This window comes from Phragmites australis, chromosome 8, assembly GCF_958298935.1.
Source record: "Phragmites australis chromosome 8, lpPhrAust1.1, whole genome shotgun sequence".
NCBI classification, from domain to species: Eukaryota; Viridiplantae; Streptophyta; class Magnoliopsida; order Poales; family Poaceae; genus Phragmites; species Phragmites australis.
Window position 1 is genome coordinate 36,555,165 of NC_084928.1, and position 20,562 is coordinate 36,575,726.

Below are 20,562 nucleotides of genomic sequence, written 5' to 3' on the forward strand. Positions count from 1 at the left end.
CAGCCTAAAGATTCGTACAGCTCCTCAGAGACAATGCTGAGCAGAAGTCTTCCATACAAGAGAGTGACAAAATAAAGCATCCAGACATGTATGCTCAAGTTTACTGGTGGTAAATGTAAAAGGAAATAAAAACTTCGCTAGCCTCCATCGCATGCGTTACGCCTTTCAAGTTTCAACAGCTACATAGAAGCTTGAGAAAACACCACATAAGTTACAGATACTCGGATACAAATTTCAGGCAAGGATGGCGGTACTTAGGAAGCAGCAGATCATTTCAGTTTGGAGGACTGCCATGGCCAATGCTGGGGCTATGACCTGGAGTGGTTGAATCGATCTGCGTATCAGGCGCCTGCAGAACACTCCTTCCGGTGCATGAACGATGCATGCTGTTGATAGGTGCCCTCACTTCCAGCTTCCTTGCATGAGTTGGCACGGAAAGCTGTACAAAGAAGATAGTACTGAGCAGCAACATGAACACAACAACGCGTTTCAATGAAATGGCCATGAGGTCTACAAGAAAAAATATGATGGTAGCTAGTTTGGAGTGGCGTAGAGGAGGATGAGAACTCAGTACGCAAGTTACTCACGGCTAAGATGGCTCACCTCTTGAGCCAGCTCCCTTCTTTATATATGCAGATTGTATCGCTAATTTACTTCAAAAGATACACGTATAAAGGAGTTGAGTAATGGGAGGACAACAGCAATCCCCAGCCAATTGTTTAGGATTCGGATGTCTCAGGATCTTAATTTTTTTTTTACAAATCCTACGCCAAAGGGTACACCTTTTCCTAATCCGGTTTTATTCCATCTAAGCTTCACCTGCCTGAATGTATACTGTATGCAGTGATTTATAATGAAAAATTAATGCCACTGACGGGAATATGCCTCGAGTATGGGTGAACCCAGTGACAGCCTGACAGGTATCACATTGATGCTTTCATGTAAATCCATCCTTCTCGCAAGCATGGTCCTTTTCTACTTTTCTTCACGATTACATCAATGAATCAACCGACCTAGCAATTCGAAAAAAGTTACCAAGAATTACCAAGGACTGAAGATGCGGTTATGAATCATCTGCTTCCCATGATAACCAGTTATTCTACTGAAACATCTGCTCAGCACACTAGTTGATCCACCTGTACTAAAATTAGCAGCAACATTCCATGGTCTGCATTTTGGAGATACAAAGTTACCAAGGGTCAAATATATCATGGAAGCCTCATTAAGCATGCAAGTTGCAAACTTGAGATATATAAGTGAAGCATGTAAGTTGCAAGCTTGAGATATATAGGTGCGACACTTTTCATGTCGATTCACTTGTACTAAAATTAGCAAATAACACTCTGCCATCTATATTTTGGCAGCACGATGTTACAAAGGACTAAATATCCTATATATATCATGGAAGCCTCATTAAGCATGCAAGTTGCAAACATGAATACCTAAATGCAACACTATTCATGTTCCAATCAGAGCTTATCAGGCCATTAGGTGGAGGAAGCAATATCAAGTTGGAGCTTCTAATTTCGTTGCCCCTCACTGCATATAGAAAAGAGCCTACAACAGCTAATGTTCAAACCTAAAAATATATATGCAAGGCATTAAACTATCAAAACTGTTCCATCTCTGTGGGATCCCATTTTTCTAAAATTTCCTGGAACTTTGATTTCGATCTGGAAAAGGCACTTTGAAGTCTTTTTTTGGTTTGGAACCTTGCTTCTCATTGGTTGGCTGGAACTCATCAAAATAATTTATTTGTCGTTCCATCATCCTTTGTGGCACAATACAACTAATCTGCATTTATTCCTGTCCTTTAATTCAATCACTCAAAGAAAAAGTGTCATAAACTTGACCAAAGGTCATAAAGCATGAAAGTTTTCATCATTCTTGCCATGTCAGTTGTTCCTCAGTGATTTTTTTTAGGAGAAAGGTAAATACCAACTCAGTCTTCAATAGCCATAGGTGCATCCAATTGGAGATCATTGAGTGGTGGTAAGAGTTGTAAATAATACATAAGTACTTAAGATCAGAAACATGCCTTAAAGGCGATCATCCGGCACCCATATATAATAGCTATGTGTGGGCACTCGGTCTGAAAGAAATCACAGAGCTGAAGCATCAGCTTTAGTAGTTTCTTGTCAAACTGCAGCATCAGGTTAGTCTCTAGTCAAAACTATTATATACCTGATAAACTAATCTAGGAACTTTCTTCCTCTTATTTATCATAAGAATATCTACGCAGCATATATGCTTCATAATGGCGTATCGAGTAATAAGGACACCAATTTATCACTTGATACATGACAATGGTTATGTATACAATTAGATTCTGTGTTTCAGTTTATTCACAAGCCAGCTGCTCCACAAGAAACCTCATGTAATACCATCAGATAAGAGGCTTTCATACATCAAATATAGTATCTATGTCAAAGCCACATTGATAAGGACTGGGGCACATGCTTAAGTAACAACCTACCAAAGGGGCACTTCAGGATTTGCCACCCAATGCCTCACGTTCAGTGAGAAATGGGTGGCAAATCTTGAAGTGCCATCTAGTAGGATGGCAAATCATGAATTTTCCCAGGGGTAATTTGGGAGCATTTCCATATCACCTACCTTTATGAAAATCAAAATGGAAAGAAATGTGTTACCTGCCTAATGATTTGTAAAGACAAGCAGTAAGAATAAGAAGATATAAAAAATGTTATCCACTCCCCAATCTGTTTATAAAATACATCAGAAGAAGTAGCAATATGTGCACTTCTTGCCGATCTAAAACTAACGAACTACTCATTTGTGGGCGAGCGTACTCAACTTTTCTTTTTCGGAAATACTGAAGCAATCCACAAAAGCGCTCATACTCTAAAAAGAAAAGAAAAAATCTCAAGAAAATCATGACAACATTATAATCAGTTCACTGCACACCATTTTGGTAACTGGTTATATGCACCATCAAGTAGCGAGTTACAATATACATGATGCCCCCCCCCCCACCCTTCTAATTTTTACATTACGCAACAATAAACCAAGGGCGTTGCACAACAGAAGAACAGGCCCATCCTTATCTACAAGGCTCATTTTTCAGGCATGGCTCCCTCCTTTCGTGGTGTGGAGCCTGGAGAGTAAGTAGAGACAACCTGAAGAGAGGAAAATCGACGCGGCGAAGCAAAAGAGGTCAGTGCATGATGTGATGGTCACCCTCTTGCTCTTCTCGAAGATGCCAACCAGTAGAACCATGACAATGACATGACCTAGCTTTGTCTTAAGATCATTCACCGACTGGATTACAAGCCATTTGGGGCGTTCCTACAGACAGAATCAGAGATATGAAGACAATGAAATTGACTACAACACACTGCTTCTAGTATCATTGAGAGGGATGTGCATCCGAACCAACCGGAAGCCTGAACAAGCCAAAGAGGTTGGAGCCGTAAGAGGATGACTTTGCAATGTCCATATTACTGATGAACAGCTCGTACAGGCCCGTCCCAAAGACAAACATGGCCATTCCGATGAGAAACATGTCTGAGGTGAAACAAATAATGCACAGTGGAAAGCCATCAGTACAGATTTGAACATTCATTTAGTGACACGATAAAAAGTGGTTCGATTGTACTTTAGTGACCCGAATTTGAAGATAAAAAGTGTTTAGTGGTGCTTGTTTGAGGTTTATAACAGGCATGAGGTGAGTCAGTTTGGTTACCAATGGCTTCAACTAGCATGAGGATGACCTTTCCTCCACCGTGCAGGTAGTACTCGATGAAGGCGTCCATCACGTAAACGCAGCCCTGCGGAATCAGACACTCCAGTTCACATTTCACAGATTGGGAGGAATTGAAATAGAACCCCGAGTGGTTTGGGAATCAATCGATGGAGCAAGTAGGCACCTGGAGGAAGCATGGGACGGAGCCGACGAGCGAGCCGCCAATGGCGAGGAAGGTCATGAAGCGGCAGGCGTAGATGACCTTCTCGATCCGCGCCTCCAGATCCGACCCGTACTCCGTCCCGAACAGGCCCACCGGGCGGAACAGCACCCCACCCACGCGGCGGTGGCCGTGGTGCTCCGGGTGCACCGCGGCCGCGTGGGAACACTTGGGCGACACCGCTGCTGACCTTGCGCGCGGCCTCAGCCTCGGTCTCCACCCCCACCCGCCGCATCCGGCCCCCACTAAACCCTCCGCCACTGCCGCCGCCCCGCAACCAAGAGGTCTGAGCTTCATTGCCGTGGCTCTAGCCGACACTGCTCACTCCCACTCCACTCCTTCTCCCGCCGAGTGCGGAGCTGGTGGTTATGTAGCAGCGCGGCGGCGGGGGGAGCGCGCCACAGGCAGGACGACACGTTCGGTGTACCGCGGGGGCGCGGACACCGACGGGTTCCTCGTCGCGTTGCGGGCTGGCAGCGAATCCAAGTTGGCGGAGGAGGCCAGGGGGGAGCCCCCGCGCCACGCCGTGCGTCCTCCCTGGCCGGGCGGATGGCGACGAAGATACTTCCTCCGCGGGATGATGCGAACTCGCAGCCACGTGTGGATAGAATTGCAAACCTTCAAATAGGCGACACGAGTATATAATTAAAATAAATAAAACATATACTCCCTTTCACTATAAATGTCTATCGCTTTGATTAAGATTGATCAACCTTTTAAAATTTTAAACGTCAATAATTTTTAAAATATTTAATCTAAAAATATAAAAATCATATGTGTAGATGTACTTGAAAAGCACTTTTATAATATCGTATTTTTATTAGATATTATAACTTTATTCTAATAAAAAATATTATTTAAAGTTGCATGTCGAATACTGTGAAAAATAAAAAAGACAAGTATTTACGACTGCAGGGAGTATTAGATAAGTGTTCGTGTGTTGTAACGAAAATATAAATATTGGATATGGTTACATCAAACCTAAATATAAGGTAGTAGATATTTATAATTTTTGGATTTAAAAAAGTAAAAAATGGTAAAAATCGCAGCGCCACACGAATCGCTCGGCTTTGGCTGGCCTCTCGCCCAGGTGACGTGTACCATGGGTTGTTCGTTAATTCTATAGGGTCTTGATCAGGTTACTGCTGGGCTTGGTTCTCGGCCCAGTGGCATCCGATCTGGGCTTGGATCACATGCGTTGAAGAAACCCTGGCCCAGCCCAATTTCTAGAGGAGAAGAAGATGGTGTCAGGTCGAGCCGATGGTGTCAGTCTGTCAGATACTTAATTCCCATCGGATTACAGTAACAGTGACGAAATTACATGCTGCACCGTGTTGTACGTTGACACAGTTCCTGGTTTACCAGCTGGATTTTTTAATCTTATCATCACAGATTTACAGCTCGCAGGTAAAAAGGAAATTGCGAGGAACGGCCTTTAACCGAACTAGTTCAATTGACCGAGTACAGTAAGTAGGTCGATAAGTACAACCAATTAATGGGAAGAAGAAATGAATTACAGATTACTCGTGTTCGTTCGCACCTTGAGGATTAAGTATACGATTATTTGTATACGTACCAGCATTATTATTTGCCTGTACAGATATGGCGTATTGACGTATCAATGGCTACTGTGGAATGAACGAATGAATGTATCCGGGTGATGCCACGGGCTACGGCGACCTTGAGCGGCAGTCGATGGGCATGGCGGTGCCGTTGCCGGGGAAGAAGAAGAGGAAGCGGCAGGAGATGCGCGTCCAGAACCGGAGCGACACGAAGATTCCGACCTTCCACGTGGTGCGCGCCTTGCCGAAGAGGTCGAGCGGCACCACCCCGGCCTTGAGCGCCCCGTCCATGTACCGCATCCCGTCGGGGCTCAGCGGCCGCCCCGCCGACACCACCTGGTAGCGCAGCGGCACGGAGCTCCGGCGCGCGACGACGAAGGGACTCGCGCGCAGCACGGCCACCTCGGCGCCGTGGAAGCCCACGGCGAGGTTGACGCGGGAGAAGGACGCGTCCGCCTTGGAGTTGGAGTTCTCGGCCTGGATGGTGAGCGACAGCACCAGGTTCTGGATGGTGCCCGCCTGGTCGTACTCCAGCGCCACCAGCCGCGCGTCGGAGACCAGCAGGTACGGCATCTTGGGCTTGTACAGCAGGTACACGGCGAACACGGTGGCGCCGGTGACGATGACGCCGATGGCCAGCAGCGTGCACAGGATCACCATCGCCCACACCACCCCGGAGCTCTTGCCCTGGTCCCGGCCCCAGATCTGCTGCTGCTTCTGGTTCTGGCCCGGCTGCATCTCCGCGCGGCCACTCCTCCGCTCTCTCTCTGTGGTGTCCATGGCGCCCGCGGGCGGGAAGAATCGATCGATAGGATTAATACTGGAGGAGTGGCATCAAGGTAAAGCAGGGGAGGAGGAAGGGATGGTCGTTAAGGTTGGGGAAGGGAAGGAAAGGAAAGGGTTTGGTATCTTGGTTCATTCCTTGCTCTCTCCCCCAGCTTCCTTTTTGGAGCTGATCTGCATGCTCAAGGCGCTTCTTGCTTGCTTTTACAACTTGTTCAGTCTAGTAGTATTAAATCATCAGTGTCAGATCAGATCTGGGGCTTTTTGTGTGTTGGAAACACCAGCTGATGCCTGATTGCGAGGACTAGAGTAGCAGAGTTGGCCGATCCGACTGCATTTGCATGGCGCACGGCCGATTCATGCAAAGCCCAGCTACTGTCATGCAGATGCATGCATACAGTATCTCGTTAATTTGGTGTAGAAATTAGCTGTCAGTGATGGGTCTACAGACATGATGTATATGATCACATACGACGCTAGAGCGTGTGATATTTGTTAACGAGTTTCGGTCGAATCCTAAATCTTCAGAGCATAACTACGAACGCTACTCCTCAAATACCAATACCGGCCAATTCCCAGGGTTCCAACAGAACTGTTGCTGCCTCATGTGAACTGTCGCTATATCGTCATAGTTATAAACAACAGCTACTGATGTCGTTTGTGATCGTGTACATCATGTCGGTAGATCAATCAATTGATTCTGCTGATAGTTACTTTTCTAACCAGTCAATTAGAACCTAATATCGGTAAATCCATAATATCATCAGGGTTGTATAGTTACGGATGAGTCCAAAACATCTTCAGGATCACACGAGTTGTGTGTAACGAGGTAGATTATTAGATTTAGTCTCATATCGAAAATTAATGATGACGAGCATAGCATAAAAGGTGGAGAGTTCATCACATATCAAATTAGTCTTTTAGATTGAGTTAGCACATGACCTTAATCGTGGTTCCAATTGAACATATGCATATAACACTCATTAAAACCTAAGCTAAATATGTGACTCATGAGTATAATTAGCTGGATCAGATCACTGCACACCCTAACATTTGGCTACTGTAATCCGAGTCTGGTGCTGTGTGAGGCTAACTAGGAATCTTATCTACATCATCACTGCAAATCCTTTTGGCAAAATGACATCAGGAAAAAGAAAAGGAAAAGCATGCAGCAGCAGCAGCAAAGGCGCGATTACCCTATCTTGGTCGCAGCATTTGTGTAGTAGTAGGACCCGCCATGGGTCAACACGCGCTGCGGAGCGACATCAGGTCAAATGATTCAAATCAAACGGTCAAAATTCTTGCTTAGGCGACCAATGGGAATCCTTCCCGCCGTTCCCGGCCATTGGATTTGAGCACCATGGGCAGCCTTTCGTGTCTCTCCGGAACGGTGAAACACGTCGGATGTCGGTCAAGATGCCTGACCTGGAAGAAGCTGATGGACACGAATCATGGCCATAGATGTACAAGAGCTCACACGTGTGAACGGCTGAGGAACTCTGCTGTCGAGTGTAGTTTAGCGATAAATAATCATATAAAAAAGAGCCATAAATGTAGATGGAAAACATTCTCACAATATAGAGAAAAAAACATTCTCTATTATTTATCTATGTTCTATAATGAGAATTTCATATTTGTATTTATAGTATAAAACCCTTAAAAGATATAATTGAATCTTTCAAGAAAACAAGACGGTCCACAATTAGTGGTAAAACTCTACTAGTAAGTTTCTTAACACTCTCCTTGTCACTTCTTGTGAAAAATACATTTATCATAAAAAAACTACGCAGAAATTCAGTGGGAAAAAATGAGAGAAAGATTACATAGCATGCGACATGGTTACACGAATTGCCTCATTAAAAACATTATCATGAGAAATTTTAGAAAAACTCATTTAAAGGAAAAAAGTACATCCACTCAAAATGTTTTATATAATCTTTATGATTAACTTTAGGCACTTAATCTTCTTGATTAAGATTTAATTCCTCATATCATTATTACATGAAAATTTTTCCCTAAAATGTGCAACTCCCAAGCCTCATCATCCCAATACCACGAACATATCTTTAAACTAGATGCAGAGAGAGAATTAGTGAATAAATATGCAAGATTTTCATATGATTTGATATGCTTTACCTTTATTTCATTTATTAAGCATTTCATTAGGATAAAAAAAACTTAGAGTTAATATGCTTCATTAACTTGCTTTTCACATATATTGATTGCACTTGTGCAACACATGCTGTATTATCTTCATAAATAATAGTGAGGGTGCTAGTAGTGTTCAAACCATATAACTGTTGGATATGATTGATCACTCTTTTAAGTCATACGTATTCTTGTGCGGCTTCATATGAATCTATTAATTCTAATTAGTTCATCGAAGTAGATACAGACTTTACTTTGACGATTTCTAGGATATTGCAGTTCTACCACATAAGAAACATAATCAGTATGTGATTTCACTGTACGCAGGTCTGACATATACTCAACATCTGCATATCCAACCAGACTTAGATCCTGATTCTTTTTGTAGAATAGACTCAAATATTTGCTACCTTGCAAGTAACACAGAATATCCTTCACACCATTCCAATACTTTTTAGTGGGCTCTGCATGTATCATGCAAGTAAGTTTACTGCAAATATTATGTCTGGCCTAGTGCAATTAGCCAGACACATCAACGCACATATTGCACTTAAGTATGGGAATTTGGGTCCCAATACTTCTTCCTCCTCTTCTCTAGGTCTGCAGGGATCTTGATTTGCATGCAATGACCTTCCGACCATTGAGGTTTTAGAGGAAAATAATTTTTTAAAACCAAACCGCTCTAACACCTCCCGAGTGTGGTTTGATTTATGTACAAAAATTCTATCTGTCACATGCTCTAGCTGTAGGCCTAACTAAAACTTGGTTTTACCTAAATCTTTCATTTCAAATTCAGACTTCAAGTATGAGATTGCTTCCTCTATTTCTTCTTATGTGCTGATGATATTTAGATCATCTACATATACAGATATTATGCAAAATCCATCATATGACCTTCTTATGAATACACAAGGATAATATGTGTTATTTGTGTAGCCTAATTTTCTGAGAAATTCACTCAAATGATTGTATCACATTATATCTGACTGTTTCAAACCATATAGCGATTTTATTCAACTGTACGCATAAATATATCTATTTCTTCTATCCTAATTTGGTAATGGTATTCCTTCATATAAATGTTCGAATCAAGGTTCCTATAAAGATATGCAGTCACAACATCAATCAATTTTATTTTTAACTCTAGGTTTACAGCCATCAAGATTAAATATCTAAAGGTAATGCCACCCATGACCGGAGATTATGTTTCTTCATAATCAACATCTAGTCGTTGAGTGAAACCTTGTGTAACTAGTCATGTTTTGTACCTCAGAATTTCATTCGTTTCATTCCTCTTACGAAGAAAAACTCACTTATATCCTATTGGCTTGATGTGGGGGTGTGTGGCATACTAACCAAAAAATCTCTCTTTTGTTTAAAGATAATAGTTCAGCTGTTATTGCCTTCTGCCAGTCTTCATAATATGGCATAATTCTACATTCAGTAAGCGATGCAGGCTTAGGGACATGATCTATAACTGTGATAATTTTATTTGCAAAGTACATCAACTATTGTTGTTGCTCTGTTCTGGGAGTCCCCTGAATTCACATAGTTTATTGCTATTTTATCATGTGTTGCATTTTTATGTGCTTCTACATCTTGTTCTTTGTTATTTCTTATTATAGGACCAAGGTCCTTTAGTTTATCAGCGTTAATTTTATCGTGCGTATTTTTGCTGGTTTCTTCCTACGCGGGAAGATTCAAATCCGGTATGCATACTTCCTTGGGTTTTATATCATCGCCCGGTCTCAACTGGCTCCTCTTCTTTTTTATTTGGGGTATTTTTATGATCGGTTATGGTAAACTCTCATTCCCTATTTTCGCCATGCGTCTTTGACTATGTGACTTAAGGAACTGAATTTCTTATCATTTTATTATTTTTTGGAGCTCCTAAGACAAGATGATGGGTACCTTCTTTTGTTCTTCCACCCTCTCCGGTGCATTGCGTGCAGGCACATGCAACTTAGTTACGTTCTTCAAATCACAAAAATGATTAGGCATATTTGTTTGCTAAATTCTACATATTGATAATTTCTTGTATTTCATTATTTGCTTCACTAGTGCGAGGATCATGTGTCATAATTCATTCAACCTGCCAAATAATTTCGTGATATTTTTCATCTAAGGGTATATTCCCCCCTAGTGACGGAAAATTATTTTCATAAAAGATGCAGTCAGTGAAGGGGGTCGGATACAAATTTGCAGTTATTGATTCTAAATATCAGATTATGGATGCAGACTCATAACCAACATATATTCCAACTATTCGCAAAGGTCTCATAGCGGTTCATTGTGGTGGCGGTATTGGCACATAAACAATACATCCAGATTTGCGTAAATGATTTTTTTTAAATCACCCCTTGCACTAGTTGCATAGGTGAATGGATGTTATAAGATGATGATCTATAATTAATAAGAGCTGTCGTATGGAAGACTGCATGTCCTCAACATGTAGCAGCAGATTATAGTGCTGCAAAAAAGGTATAGCAATAAATTTTATTCTTTTTATCAATGCTTTGGCTAGTCCATTCTTGGTGTGGACGTGCGGTACAAAATGCTCAACTTTAATTCATATACCAGTGCAATAATCATCGAACACTTTAAAATAAATTCTGCAGTGTTTTTCATTCTAATGGATTTCACTCGATGGTCAGAAAAATTATTCCTGATTTGTATGATCTGCAAGATCAACTTTGCAAAGATATGGTTATGGGTAGATAATAGACATACATGCGATCACTTTGAGGATACGTCTATCAAGACCATAAAGTACCGAAACAGGTAAGATAACGACTGAATAGTACCACAGATATCCCCTTTTGGTCTAGAAATACAGAGATTTCATCTTATACCTTCAAGATAGACGATCTTATAATTAATTTCCTAGTAGCATGTACAGGGCATACAAAATCTTCATAATTCAGGAAATTCTTTACATTTATACTATGATCTTGGGAGTTATTAATTATGTTTCTTATCATTCTAAGACTGGGTGACCTAACTTATCATGTCATAGGGAGAATAATTCTACACGACGAAACACAATCTTTAAGGTAGTGAACACTTTAGGTGATCTAATGCGAGTTTAGTATAAGTCACTACTATGAAAAGAAGTTTTTCTAGTATTCTCATTTCACTATCACACTTAGTGATAAATAGGTGCTCTTGATCATCTTCTTCACCAATTTCTATAAGAAAACCGTTAGCGTGTATTTATTTAAAACTTAAGAGATTTCTTGTAGATTCAGTGTATAACAATACTTCTTCAATGTGCAAAGTAGTTCCTATAAATTGTGGCTCTTTCAGAATCTACTATGCATTTATCACTACCAGTGACTATCATCATTTTTCTAGAGCTATTTTTAATAAACTGAAAATACAACTTTTTCTCTTAAGATGGTGTTTGTGATTCCACTATCCACAATACATACTTCCTCTATGCGAGCATCGTGCCTATTCTATAAAGCATTCAATCATTCATATGGGAGGAAGTAGCAACCAGAGTAAATGCTTTATTAAATATCGAAACATATTGTTTGTAGCTAAGCTTGCTCTTTTAGAGCTTATATTTATTTATTCAATCCTCTTAAATTCAACAACTAAATAAATGGTTAATTACTCTAATTCTATATAGAGTCTGCGAAATATATAGCCACTTCATCTATAATAGCTTTCTTTTTCGCTTCATCCTTCGTAACATCTTATATGGTAGCAGAGGAGGGCAAAGTAGATGCCTCTGCATCCTTCATTGGAAAGTCTTTTACTGTCAATATGGGAGTATTATCATCAACATCCATGTGAGATGTTTCCCTTTCAACTGTGGCTACTTTGTCCACCTTCATCCCCACTGCAATGATGAGGTGTGCTTCTGGCTGCTCATTTTTCTTCTTCTGGTATGCTTGCATGACATGCTCTAGTGTTTTGCAGATTTGGGACCAATGATCTCAAACACTGCACTTATATTATATCTAGTTTTGCTCACCATATAGCTTAACTTCTTTCTTTATCTTATCATTATCATCACTAGAATTGATCTTGTCTGCCACCACTTTCCTTCATCTCTTCCCCCACTTCTTATTACGGTTTTTGCGTGATTTGAAAGAGACGTGATTGACTTCTAAGCCATTGCTCTTTCCTTACGGCTGGGATAAGAAGTTCTTATTTGTGACTTTGTCATGAACTTTATGGAGCTACAACACATCAATTAGTTCAGAATACTTCTTGTATTTTGATTGATGGTGATTCTGTGCGAGTTCTGCCACATTCGGGTGGAAAGTGGAGAGAGTTTTCTTAATTTTCTCCCCTTATGTGATCTCTTTCCCACAGAGACATAGAAGTGTGCAAATGCGATACAACGCAGAGTTGTACTCTCTGACATGTTTGTAGTCACAAAAACAGAGTCGGACCTATTCTTGCTCTGTAAGAGGCTTGATTGTGTACTTAAGACACTCAAAACACTCCTGCAGTGCGTCTGTCGGTGATATAAGAACCAGGGGTTCCTGAGTCCCGAGGCCAGGATAGCACAGTGCCACGTGGCGCCATCCCTCAGGGACCATCTCCCCGAGGGCCCGAGAAAAGACAGTTTTGGGAGGGGTACTCCGGGCCAAGAACAGTTGATCCCTTAGTACCGAGAGTTCCCCAAGGACCCGAGAAGAACCAGCTCCGGGAGGGGGTGCTCGGGGCTATGAACAGTTGGTCCCCGAGTACCCAGAGTTCCCCGAGGACCCGAGAAGAGCTAGATCCGGGAGGTGGTGCTCGGGGCCAAGGACAGTTGATCCCCGAGTACCCAGAGTTCCCCGAGGACCTGAGAAGCCCCTTGCCGGTGGACCTCGCAAGGGCTCCACGGTGAGGTGTCAATCGGTGGGAAGCCCGATGCTGCATTTAAAGGGAAGCGTGGCCGATCACATCCAACCACTCCCCCCCCCACACCTGTCATACTGAGTACGTCAGTCCCTGCCACCGCCTGGCAGGAAGACGTGGGGATAATTAATGCGACGGGTCCCATTACACGTCACCCTGCGGGGCCCATAAAGGAAGACAGCTTGAAGATATCGTCGATGGGCTCGAGGCGTATCGCCTGTCACCCTGCTGCATCAGACCGTGTCAGATCTGCTCTGACCAAATGGGCATGCGGGGATATTCAGCGGCTGGCCGGTAGGCCCCCCTGCACCTGCTAAAGTTGGGGCGTAATAACCGACGGGAGCGACCGAAGGGCGCATTTTCAACCCCTGTAATATCAAACTGTAGACCCATAATGGTTGCTTTCCATTTATGACTTACGGAAACTTGTGCCCCCGATATGGGCACATCGAGCCTCCCCCGATAGGATAAAAGAGGGGGGAGCCCTTTGTAAAAAGAACAAGCTAAGTAGAGGCGAATTTAAGGGATAAGTTTGGAAGAAGTTGAGTCTCAGTTGAGGCTAAGTTAGAAGTTCAGCAAGTTCAGAGAGACCGGCACTTGAAGACCGAAGCTCGAGACTTGATAGATAGACCAAAAAACCTTGTAACGCAGAGATCCAGAGAAAGGCATTCTAAGAGCATTAATAACACACCAGACACACAGGAGTAGGGTATTACACCTCTAGACGGCCCAAACCTGTCTAAATCCCTTGTGCATTTACTCCTACTAGCCGACGATCATCCGTCCTGCCTAGATCTCATACATTCGCATTAACCCACGTACGAGTTAGATCCAGAATCAACCCCCTGGCCGAATCTCAAAGGGGGTCCCTCAGGATCCCCGCTTGCAGTGTTCATCCACCGACAGCGTCCCATAGTGCATCAGCGCTGATCATTGCCATGCACTCATCCATTAAAGTAGGGGAGAGATGGTGAAGGAGAAAATAAAGTGTCTGATCATTCTCATCCTCTGTGTGAACCATTGCACTACTTATTCCTAGGTCAATGGTAGCACGAAGCTTTTTCGCTCCTAATACAATATGGACATCCGACGTACAAGTGAGATAGTTGCAGTCATGTGCACTAAGCTCAACGAACTCCTTGTTCATGATGCCATCCATCTACATATTTAAATGACGCAAGTATTACTGCTAATAAAGTTTTATCATGTTGCTAAATAAAGATATGAAGAAATTACTGCAAAATTTTTGACATTTTCTATGCTATTATATGAATTTTATTGGATTTAAATGCATAATAGACAATTTAAGTAGTAAAAAATAATAATAACTTGATAAATATTGCATAATTGCTAAAAATATATGTAAAATTCAAATTCTGAAGGTACTTTTATGCGAGAACGAGGCCTCTAGATAATTTTTAGAACAACTAGTGGCCTTAATGCAAAAGGACAAAGACTGCACTTAAATAAAGAAAAACCCGAGGGGCTAAATGTAAAATTTCAGATTTTTCACTTTTCCCTTTTTTATTTCCACCGGTTTTCACCCATTATTGAGCTGGCCTGCTAACATATGGGCTGGCCCGGCCCATTCGACCCGCGCATGCATCATATAAATTGGGGGCGGCTAGGGTTTGAAAACCCTAACTGCGACTCGACCCTTTCATCGGTCACCCTTAAGCCGGCAGCGCACATTGCTCATGCGAGGGCTCTCGGTGGCGCTGCTCGGTTGGCTAGGCAGTGGCGGGTGGCCGACTTCGAGCGACGATGTGTGGTGGTTGGGGTGCAGCAGTACAGGCGGCGATGAGTCGCACGAAGGCGGCTTCGAGAGAGGCGTGCGACGGCGCGAGCGGCGGCGTGGTCATCCCACGGATGTTGCGTGGCTGGTGCGAGGCGGCGTCGACATCCCGTGCCGCCCTAGTTGTGCAGCTCGTGGAGGCCTGCGACGGTCGGCGACGGCAACGTGCTGCGCAGGCGACGCAAGGCGCGGCGCGGCGCGATCAGGCGCATGGCGAGCGGTGGCCCGACCGCTTGCGGGCGGCGCGACAATCCTACAAGGGCTGTGGCGTCACAGTCCAAGGAGGTGGTGAATTGCGGCGAGCACCGATGGGAAGGTCGGTGGCTTCCGTGCCGACGGCGTGCCATGCTCCCCTTTTTTTTCTTTTTAATCTGTAGCGGTGGACTTCGAGCCACTGCTTTCTTGTGTAGAGGGATGGCCGTCAGATTTCGGTCGATAGCGTAGTGGCAATTGCGGGCTCCACCAGTTCTACGTCATGTTCATTGCCACGCTATTCAAGCTATTGCTCATGGTACTATTTATGTTATTGTTTATGTTATTGTTCGTTACTGTGATGTATAGATCTGAAGTAAAAAATAATAGTTGCAATGATACATACCGAATCGATCGTACCTTTTAATTATTGTGAATAAGACAATCTGATTTCTTAGTTTGGCCTCCGGCAGAGCTTCGTGCTGATAACGTATTGATAAACCTCTGTTATAATGTGTGATCTAGATATTCTAGCGATAAAAAATAAAAAAAAGACAATGAAGGTTTCACCCATGTATTTATAGTGTCAAAAATTTTAAAAAACAAAAACAAAATTTTCAACCGATCGGGACAGATCCATAATTAGTCATAAAACTTCAGTTTTCTTAACATGAACCAGAGTTCTTAACATGAACCAGAGTCTAAGTGACGGCCCCTAGTCATGCATGCATGCGTACACTTGTGCCGCCACTTCCCATCGACCCAGCCGGGAACATCACACGAAAGAAGAAATAGCGTTTCATACTGGAACACAGCTAGGTACGACTAATAATCTTACAACAAGCGTATGTACGTAGGGATCGGATCATCGAACGTTTTTTCCAATGGCATGCATCATGTTCGTTGAACGGGAGAATGAGGACTTTTGAAACCTCGGTTGCAATTGCCGGCTAATAAATAAGGCGGAAAACAACATTCTTGCCTGCAGGTTGCAATAGCCGGCTAATAAATAAAGGGGAAAACAACATTCTTGCCGGCCTTGTAGTAAGTGCCAGATTGCCGGCCTCCATTCAATGCAGTAAGGGCCTGTTAGTGTTACTTTGATACATGTATCCATTTTTTTTAATTAGATATTTTGAATCTGAGTTAGATTTCAACACTTATATCAGATTTTAAATAGTATTTTGCGTTCCTAATTTTTTTTGTCAAATTAGACACCTAAATTTGAATCGGATTCGATACCAGTGTCTGTGTGTCCTTGCACGATCTGGTAAAAACGGACTCTGAGCTGCACATTTTTGTGAACGACAAAAGCCGCCCTTGCTGACTTGGGTGGGACTGCCGCGTTGGACTTGGATCTGGACGACCACCCTGGCAGGCAGGCAGGCAAGCACCAACCCTGGCCTCCTTCCCCGAGCGGCTATAAAGCCGACCCGATCTTAGTTAGCCCGCTCCATTGCACCACCACCACTACCACGCACGTGCACGCAACGAACTCGCATTTGTACGTACGCCGCGCCTCTCTCACGTGCTCGCAGTTCATCCATCACTGATGGCGTCGCCACTGCCGGTGTTCACGGTGCGGCGGGGGGAGCCGGTGCTGGTGGCGCCAGCGGAGCCGACGCCGAGGGAGACGAAGCCGCTGTCGGACATCGACGACGGGGAGGGCATGCGGTTCTACAGCTCTGGGATCCACCTGTACCGTAGCAACCCGGCCAAGCAGGGCCAGGACCCGGCCAAGGTCATCCGGGAGGCCTTGGCCAGGGCGCTCGTCCCCTACTACCCGCTCGCCGGCCGCCTCCGTGAGGAGGCCGGGACTGGGAGGAAGCTCGTCGTTGAGTGCGACGCCCAGGGCGTCATGTTCGCCGAGGCCGACACAGACCTCACCGCCGACGACTTCGGCGACGTGAAGTGCCCGCCCTTCCCTTGTTTCGAGCAGTTCATACTGGAGAGCACCACCGTCGCCGGCGTCGAGCCCGTCGTTGACCGGCCCTTGTTGTATATTCAGGTACGGACCAACGTTATCAGGAAAAGGTTATGCATGCAGCGTACTCCAAGCCACGATCTCATGCATGCACCTCCATGGCTCCGCCTGTTATAAAACTCACGAAACGCACGCACGGTCAACAAAACATGATCGATACGATCGATACGCACCGTAAGGAAATTAATTACCTGTTGTTATATACGTGCAGGTGACGAGGCTCAAGTGTGGAGGCTTCATCTTCGGGCAACGGATCTGCCACTGCGTGGTGGACGCGCCGGGAGCCATGCAGTTCGAGAAGGCCATCTGCGAGTTCGCGCGCGGCGCCGAGGCGCCCTCGGTGGCACCGGCGTGGGGCAGGGAGATGTTCATGGCGCGACAACCCCCGCAGCCGTCGTACCCTCACCTCGAGTACCGCGAGCCGGCGGGCGGGCCCGACAGAATGATGTCAACGCCCCCGGGCGACATGGCGCGTGTCCCGTTCTTCTTCGGGCCCCGGGAGATCGCCGGGCTACGCCAGCGCGCGCCGCTGCACATGCGCGGGGGCTGCTCCCGGTTTGAGCTCGTGGCCGCCGGCATCTGGCGCAGCCGCACGGCGGCGCTCGGGTACGCGCCCGATGAGGAAGTGCGCCTGTCCTTTATCGTGAACGCGCGCGGCCGCCCCGAGATCCCGCTCCCGGAGGGCTTCTACGGGAACGCGTTCGTGTACTCCGTGGCGGTGACCACGGCCGGGGAGCTCTGCGGCAAGGACCTCGGGTACGCGCTGGAGCTGGTGAAGAAGGCCAAGTCGGCCGTGACGTACGACTACCTGCTGTCGGTGGCGGACCTGATGGTGCTCAACGGGCGGCCGTTGTTCGCGCTGTCTCGGACGTACATCGTGTCGGACGTGAGCCACGCCGGGTTCAAGAGCGTGGACTTCGGGTGGGGGGAGGCCGTCTACGGCGGGCCAGCGAAGGGCGGCGAAGGGCCGCTCCTCGGCGTGACCAACTACTTCTCCCGGGCCAAGAACGGAAAGGGGGAGGAGGGCACGGTGGTGCCCATCTGCCTGCCCAGGGACGCCATGGAGAAGTTCCAGCTCGAAGTGGAATGCCTCACCGCGGAGCTCTAAACAATATATTATTGTACCTTCATGAAAATGTTAGATCTTTTTTGATCTTGATGATTATCCCTTTAAGGTATTTCGAATCTAAATCCATCACATAATATTCATGAGACTAAATCTTACATACTAACAAACAATGTTATTCATATTAGCTATATTGATACTAAAGCTATTGATCATTCATTGCGCCGCATGCAGCGTCTCGCGAGCAGGGGGCGGCCATCCGATCAATCTCTGCTAGCTGCTGCAGGCTCGGGCTAGGTCGTGATTAACGCTGCAACCTGCTGCGCGCAGCGCCGCACTGAGCGAGTGACTGCAGGCTAGCCGTTCATCCGTGATTAGTCTGCGTCGCGACGGCGGGGTTGCCGTTAAGTTCACCACGTCTCCTGGTCCCGGCCGGCTCCGACACCCCGCGTGACGCTTCGAGTCGCCGCCGCGGCGGCGCGTTTCGGCCAATCGATTGTGGCTCGCTTGGTGCACGTCGGGAAGCGCCGGCCATCTCACCTCAGTCCTTGCTGGTGCGGCAAAAAACCTCACCTGCGCCGGTGCGTTATCGCTTTGCACCAACTGAATCGGAGCCGGCCGTCGATGCGATGCGTCCGTGCTTCCGGCAAAGTTTGTACGCGCACGATACGATCGATTCTGGGCACTGCCCAGCACCCAGCAGACACGTCTCGTTGACTAAATGACTAGCATTTTTAATTTAGATGTACATACTGCCCCCGTGCACAACCGTGCGTCCAGTCTCACTCATACCCGCCCCACCACCGTACCCCGTTTAGCTCGAGCCCGTGCTGCCATTGCCCTCAGGTTTGAGTGCACGCCCACGCCACTTCTCCCACCACGACCCCGCACCCGCGCCACCGCTGCCCAGTGGCGGATCTAGGATTTAACGATTGGGTATTCAGTATTAAAAAAATATATTTAATCCAAAATACGAGAAATCTATAGTAATGTAAATTTTAAAGTATAAATTATTTATAGTAGAGAAGTTTTAACTAATTAAGAGAAATTACAAAATACTTAAAAAAAATTATAATTTAACTTTGTGTTCCTTTATGGCTTGGAAGTGTTAAATGATGTCACTATCCTTAACTTGCACAAAAAATTCACGCTCAACTGCTGACTGCCGAATTGGGCAGTCACAATATGGAGATTATGAACTCTTGATGCTTGTTACTGTGGTATGAGAAGGTGGACTCTTTCTAGTTAATAGGCCGAGTAGAGGATGGATAGTAGCTTAGGCTCACGATTTGCTGGGTGGTCTGATAGATTAAAGCAGCAAACAATTAAGTTGACCTAACTAGAGATATATATACGTAGTATAGCTGCTATATAATCAATTTTTTTGCAAAAAAGTTGGGTATTCAGCTGAATACCCATGCATCATGGTGGGTCCGCCCCATGCTGCTGCCCTCCATCTTGGGTACGCAGTCATACATACGGTTTTAACCTCTCAGTAATCGACACATTCATGCACGCAGTCATCACTCATGTCTCGAGGGTGCCTGGGACGCTATACGTGGTCGCGTGGGTAGTAGGTCGTGAACTGTGGCTGCGTCAACGCTGGTAAGGTCGTGGCGATATGAGGTTGAGTCGTTGTGGACCGTGGTCACCATACACATCTACAGAACACGACACTAGCTAAATATCCGTGTGTTGCAATGAAAATAAAACATTGAACACGATAACATCAAGTATAAACACAAGATATGAAGATGCGGAGGCATCATGGGAGCGTCGCTGAATGAATACGTCAGGAGCGACACTATAGTTTGATTTCAGGTTGGATCTGAAAAAAGTAGGAGATTATTCGCTAATTTACCTCTAATTTTTAGTTATTTTTATTATTAAAATCAAACTATATCTTTACTCAGTAACGACACGGTGAGACTAGAAGACGAGGCTAGATAGCAAAAATAAGTAAATTATTTGAATTTTAGAGATTTTTTTAAAATAACAAGAGAATAGAGAAAAGAGATTACACGATAACCAATTCTTGTTTTATATAGTTAACCTAAAAAATTACATAAAAATTTAGGTGTCTAGGCCCGCTAATGCATGTACCTGGCGTCGTACATCGAGTTGGTTTAATTACCTCCATATATCTTTAGCTGTTGGAGAGAATACGTGTCGATCTTCGTTCAAACCCTGCCATGAGTTCCCACGAAAAACCTTTTTTTTTAGCGAAAACAGTAGGAAAAGGATCCTGC

General features: G+C 44.9%; 3 protein-coding genes across 4 annotated transcripts; 1 reads left to right on the forward strand and 2 right to left on the reverse strand.

Moving 5' to 3' along the window:
* Positions 1-2,691: 2,691 nt before the first annotated feature.
* LOC133927371 (uncharacterized) lies at positions 2,692-4,469 on the reverse strand. Its single transcript, XM_062373813.1, has 4 exons — positions 3,888-4,469; positions 3,704-3,788; positions 3,398-3,525; positions 2,692-3,306 (listed from the first exon to the last, which is right to left on the reverse strand). The coding sequence occupies exons 1-4, from the start codon at positions 4,218-4,220 to the stop codon at positions 3,082-3,084; spliced, it is 771 nt and encodes a 256-aa protein (XP_062229797.1). The 5' UTR covers positions 4,221-4,469; the 3' UTR covers positions 2,692-3,081.
* An 825-nt stretch (positions 4,470-5,294) lies between these two features.
* LOC133926024 (uncharacterized) lies at positions 5,295-6,708 on the reverse strand. Its single transcript, XM_062371754.1, has one exon. The coding sequence runs from the start codon at positions 6,263-6,265 to the stop codon at positions 5,594-5,596; it is 672 nt and encodes a 223-aa protein (XP_062227738.1). The 5' UTR covers positions 6,266-6,708; the 3' UTR covers positions 5,295-5,593.
* A 10,018-nt stretch (positions 6,709-16,726) lies between these two features.
* Positions 16,727-18,801, forward strand: LOC133927372 (benzyl alcohol O-benzoyltransferase-like). Of its 2 annotated transcripts, XR_009911325.1 has the most exons (3): positions 16,727-17,271; positions 17,459-18,422; positions 18,562-18,801. XR_009911325.1 is itself a non-coding variant. In XM_062373814.1 (2 exons), exons 1-2 carry the CDS (start codon positions 16,816-16,818, stop codon positions 18,353-18,355), a joined length of 1,353 nt encoding a protein of 450 aa, XP_062229798.1. In that variant the 5' UTR covers positions 16,727-16,815; the 3' UTR covers positions 18,356-18,460. The 2 variants fall into 2 exon arrangements, 1 of the variants encoding a protein (XP_062229798.1); XM_062373814.1 differs by lacking the exon at positions 18,562-18,801 and having other exon boundaries at positions 17,459-18,460.
* The last annotated feature ends 1,761 nt before the right edge of the window (positions 18,802-20,562 follow it).

Excerpts from the sequence above, each read along its gene's own strand:
- LOC133926024 (XM_062371754.1), bottom strand. The coding sequence starts at position 6,265 with ATGGACACCACAGAGAGAGAGCGGAGGAGTGGCCGCGCGGAGATGCAG.
- LOC133927371 (XM_062373813.1), bottom strand. The coding sequence starts at position 4,220 with ATGAAGCTCAGACCTCTTGGTTGCGGGGCGGCGGCAGTGGCGGAGGGT. Across the intron at positions 3,789-3,887 it reads CCGTCCCATGCTTCCTCCAG|GGCTGCGTTTACGTGATGGA; the intron begins GTGCCTACTTGC and ends CTGATTCCGCAG. Across the intron at positions 3,526-3,703 it reads CATGCTAGTTGAAGCCATTG|ACATGTTTCTCATCGGAATG; the intron begins GTAACCAAACTG and ends GTTTCACCTCAG.
- LOC133927372 (XM_062373814.1), top strand. The coding sequence starts at position 16,816 with ATGGCGTCGCCACTGCCGGTGTTCACGGTGCGGCGGGGGGAGCCGGTG. Across the intron at positions 17,272-17,458 it reads GGCCCTTGTTGTATATTCAG|GTGACGAGGCTCAAGTGTGG; the intron begins GTACGGACCAAC and ends ATATACGTGCAG.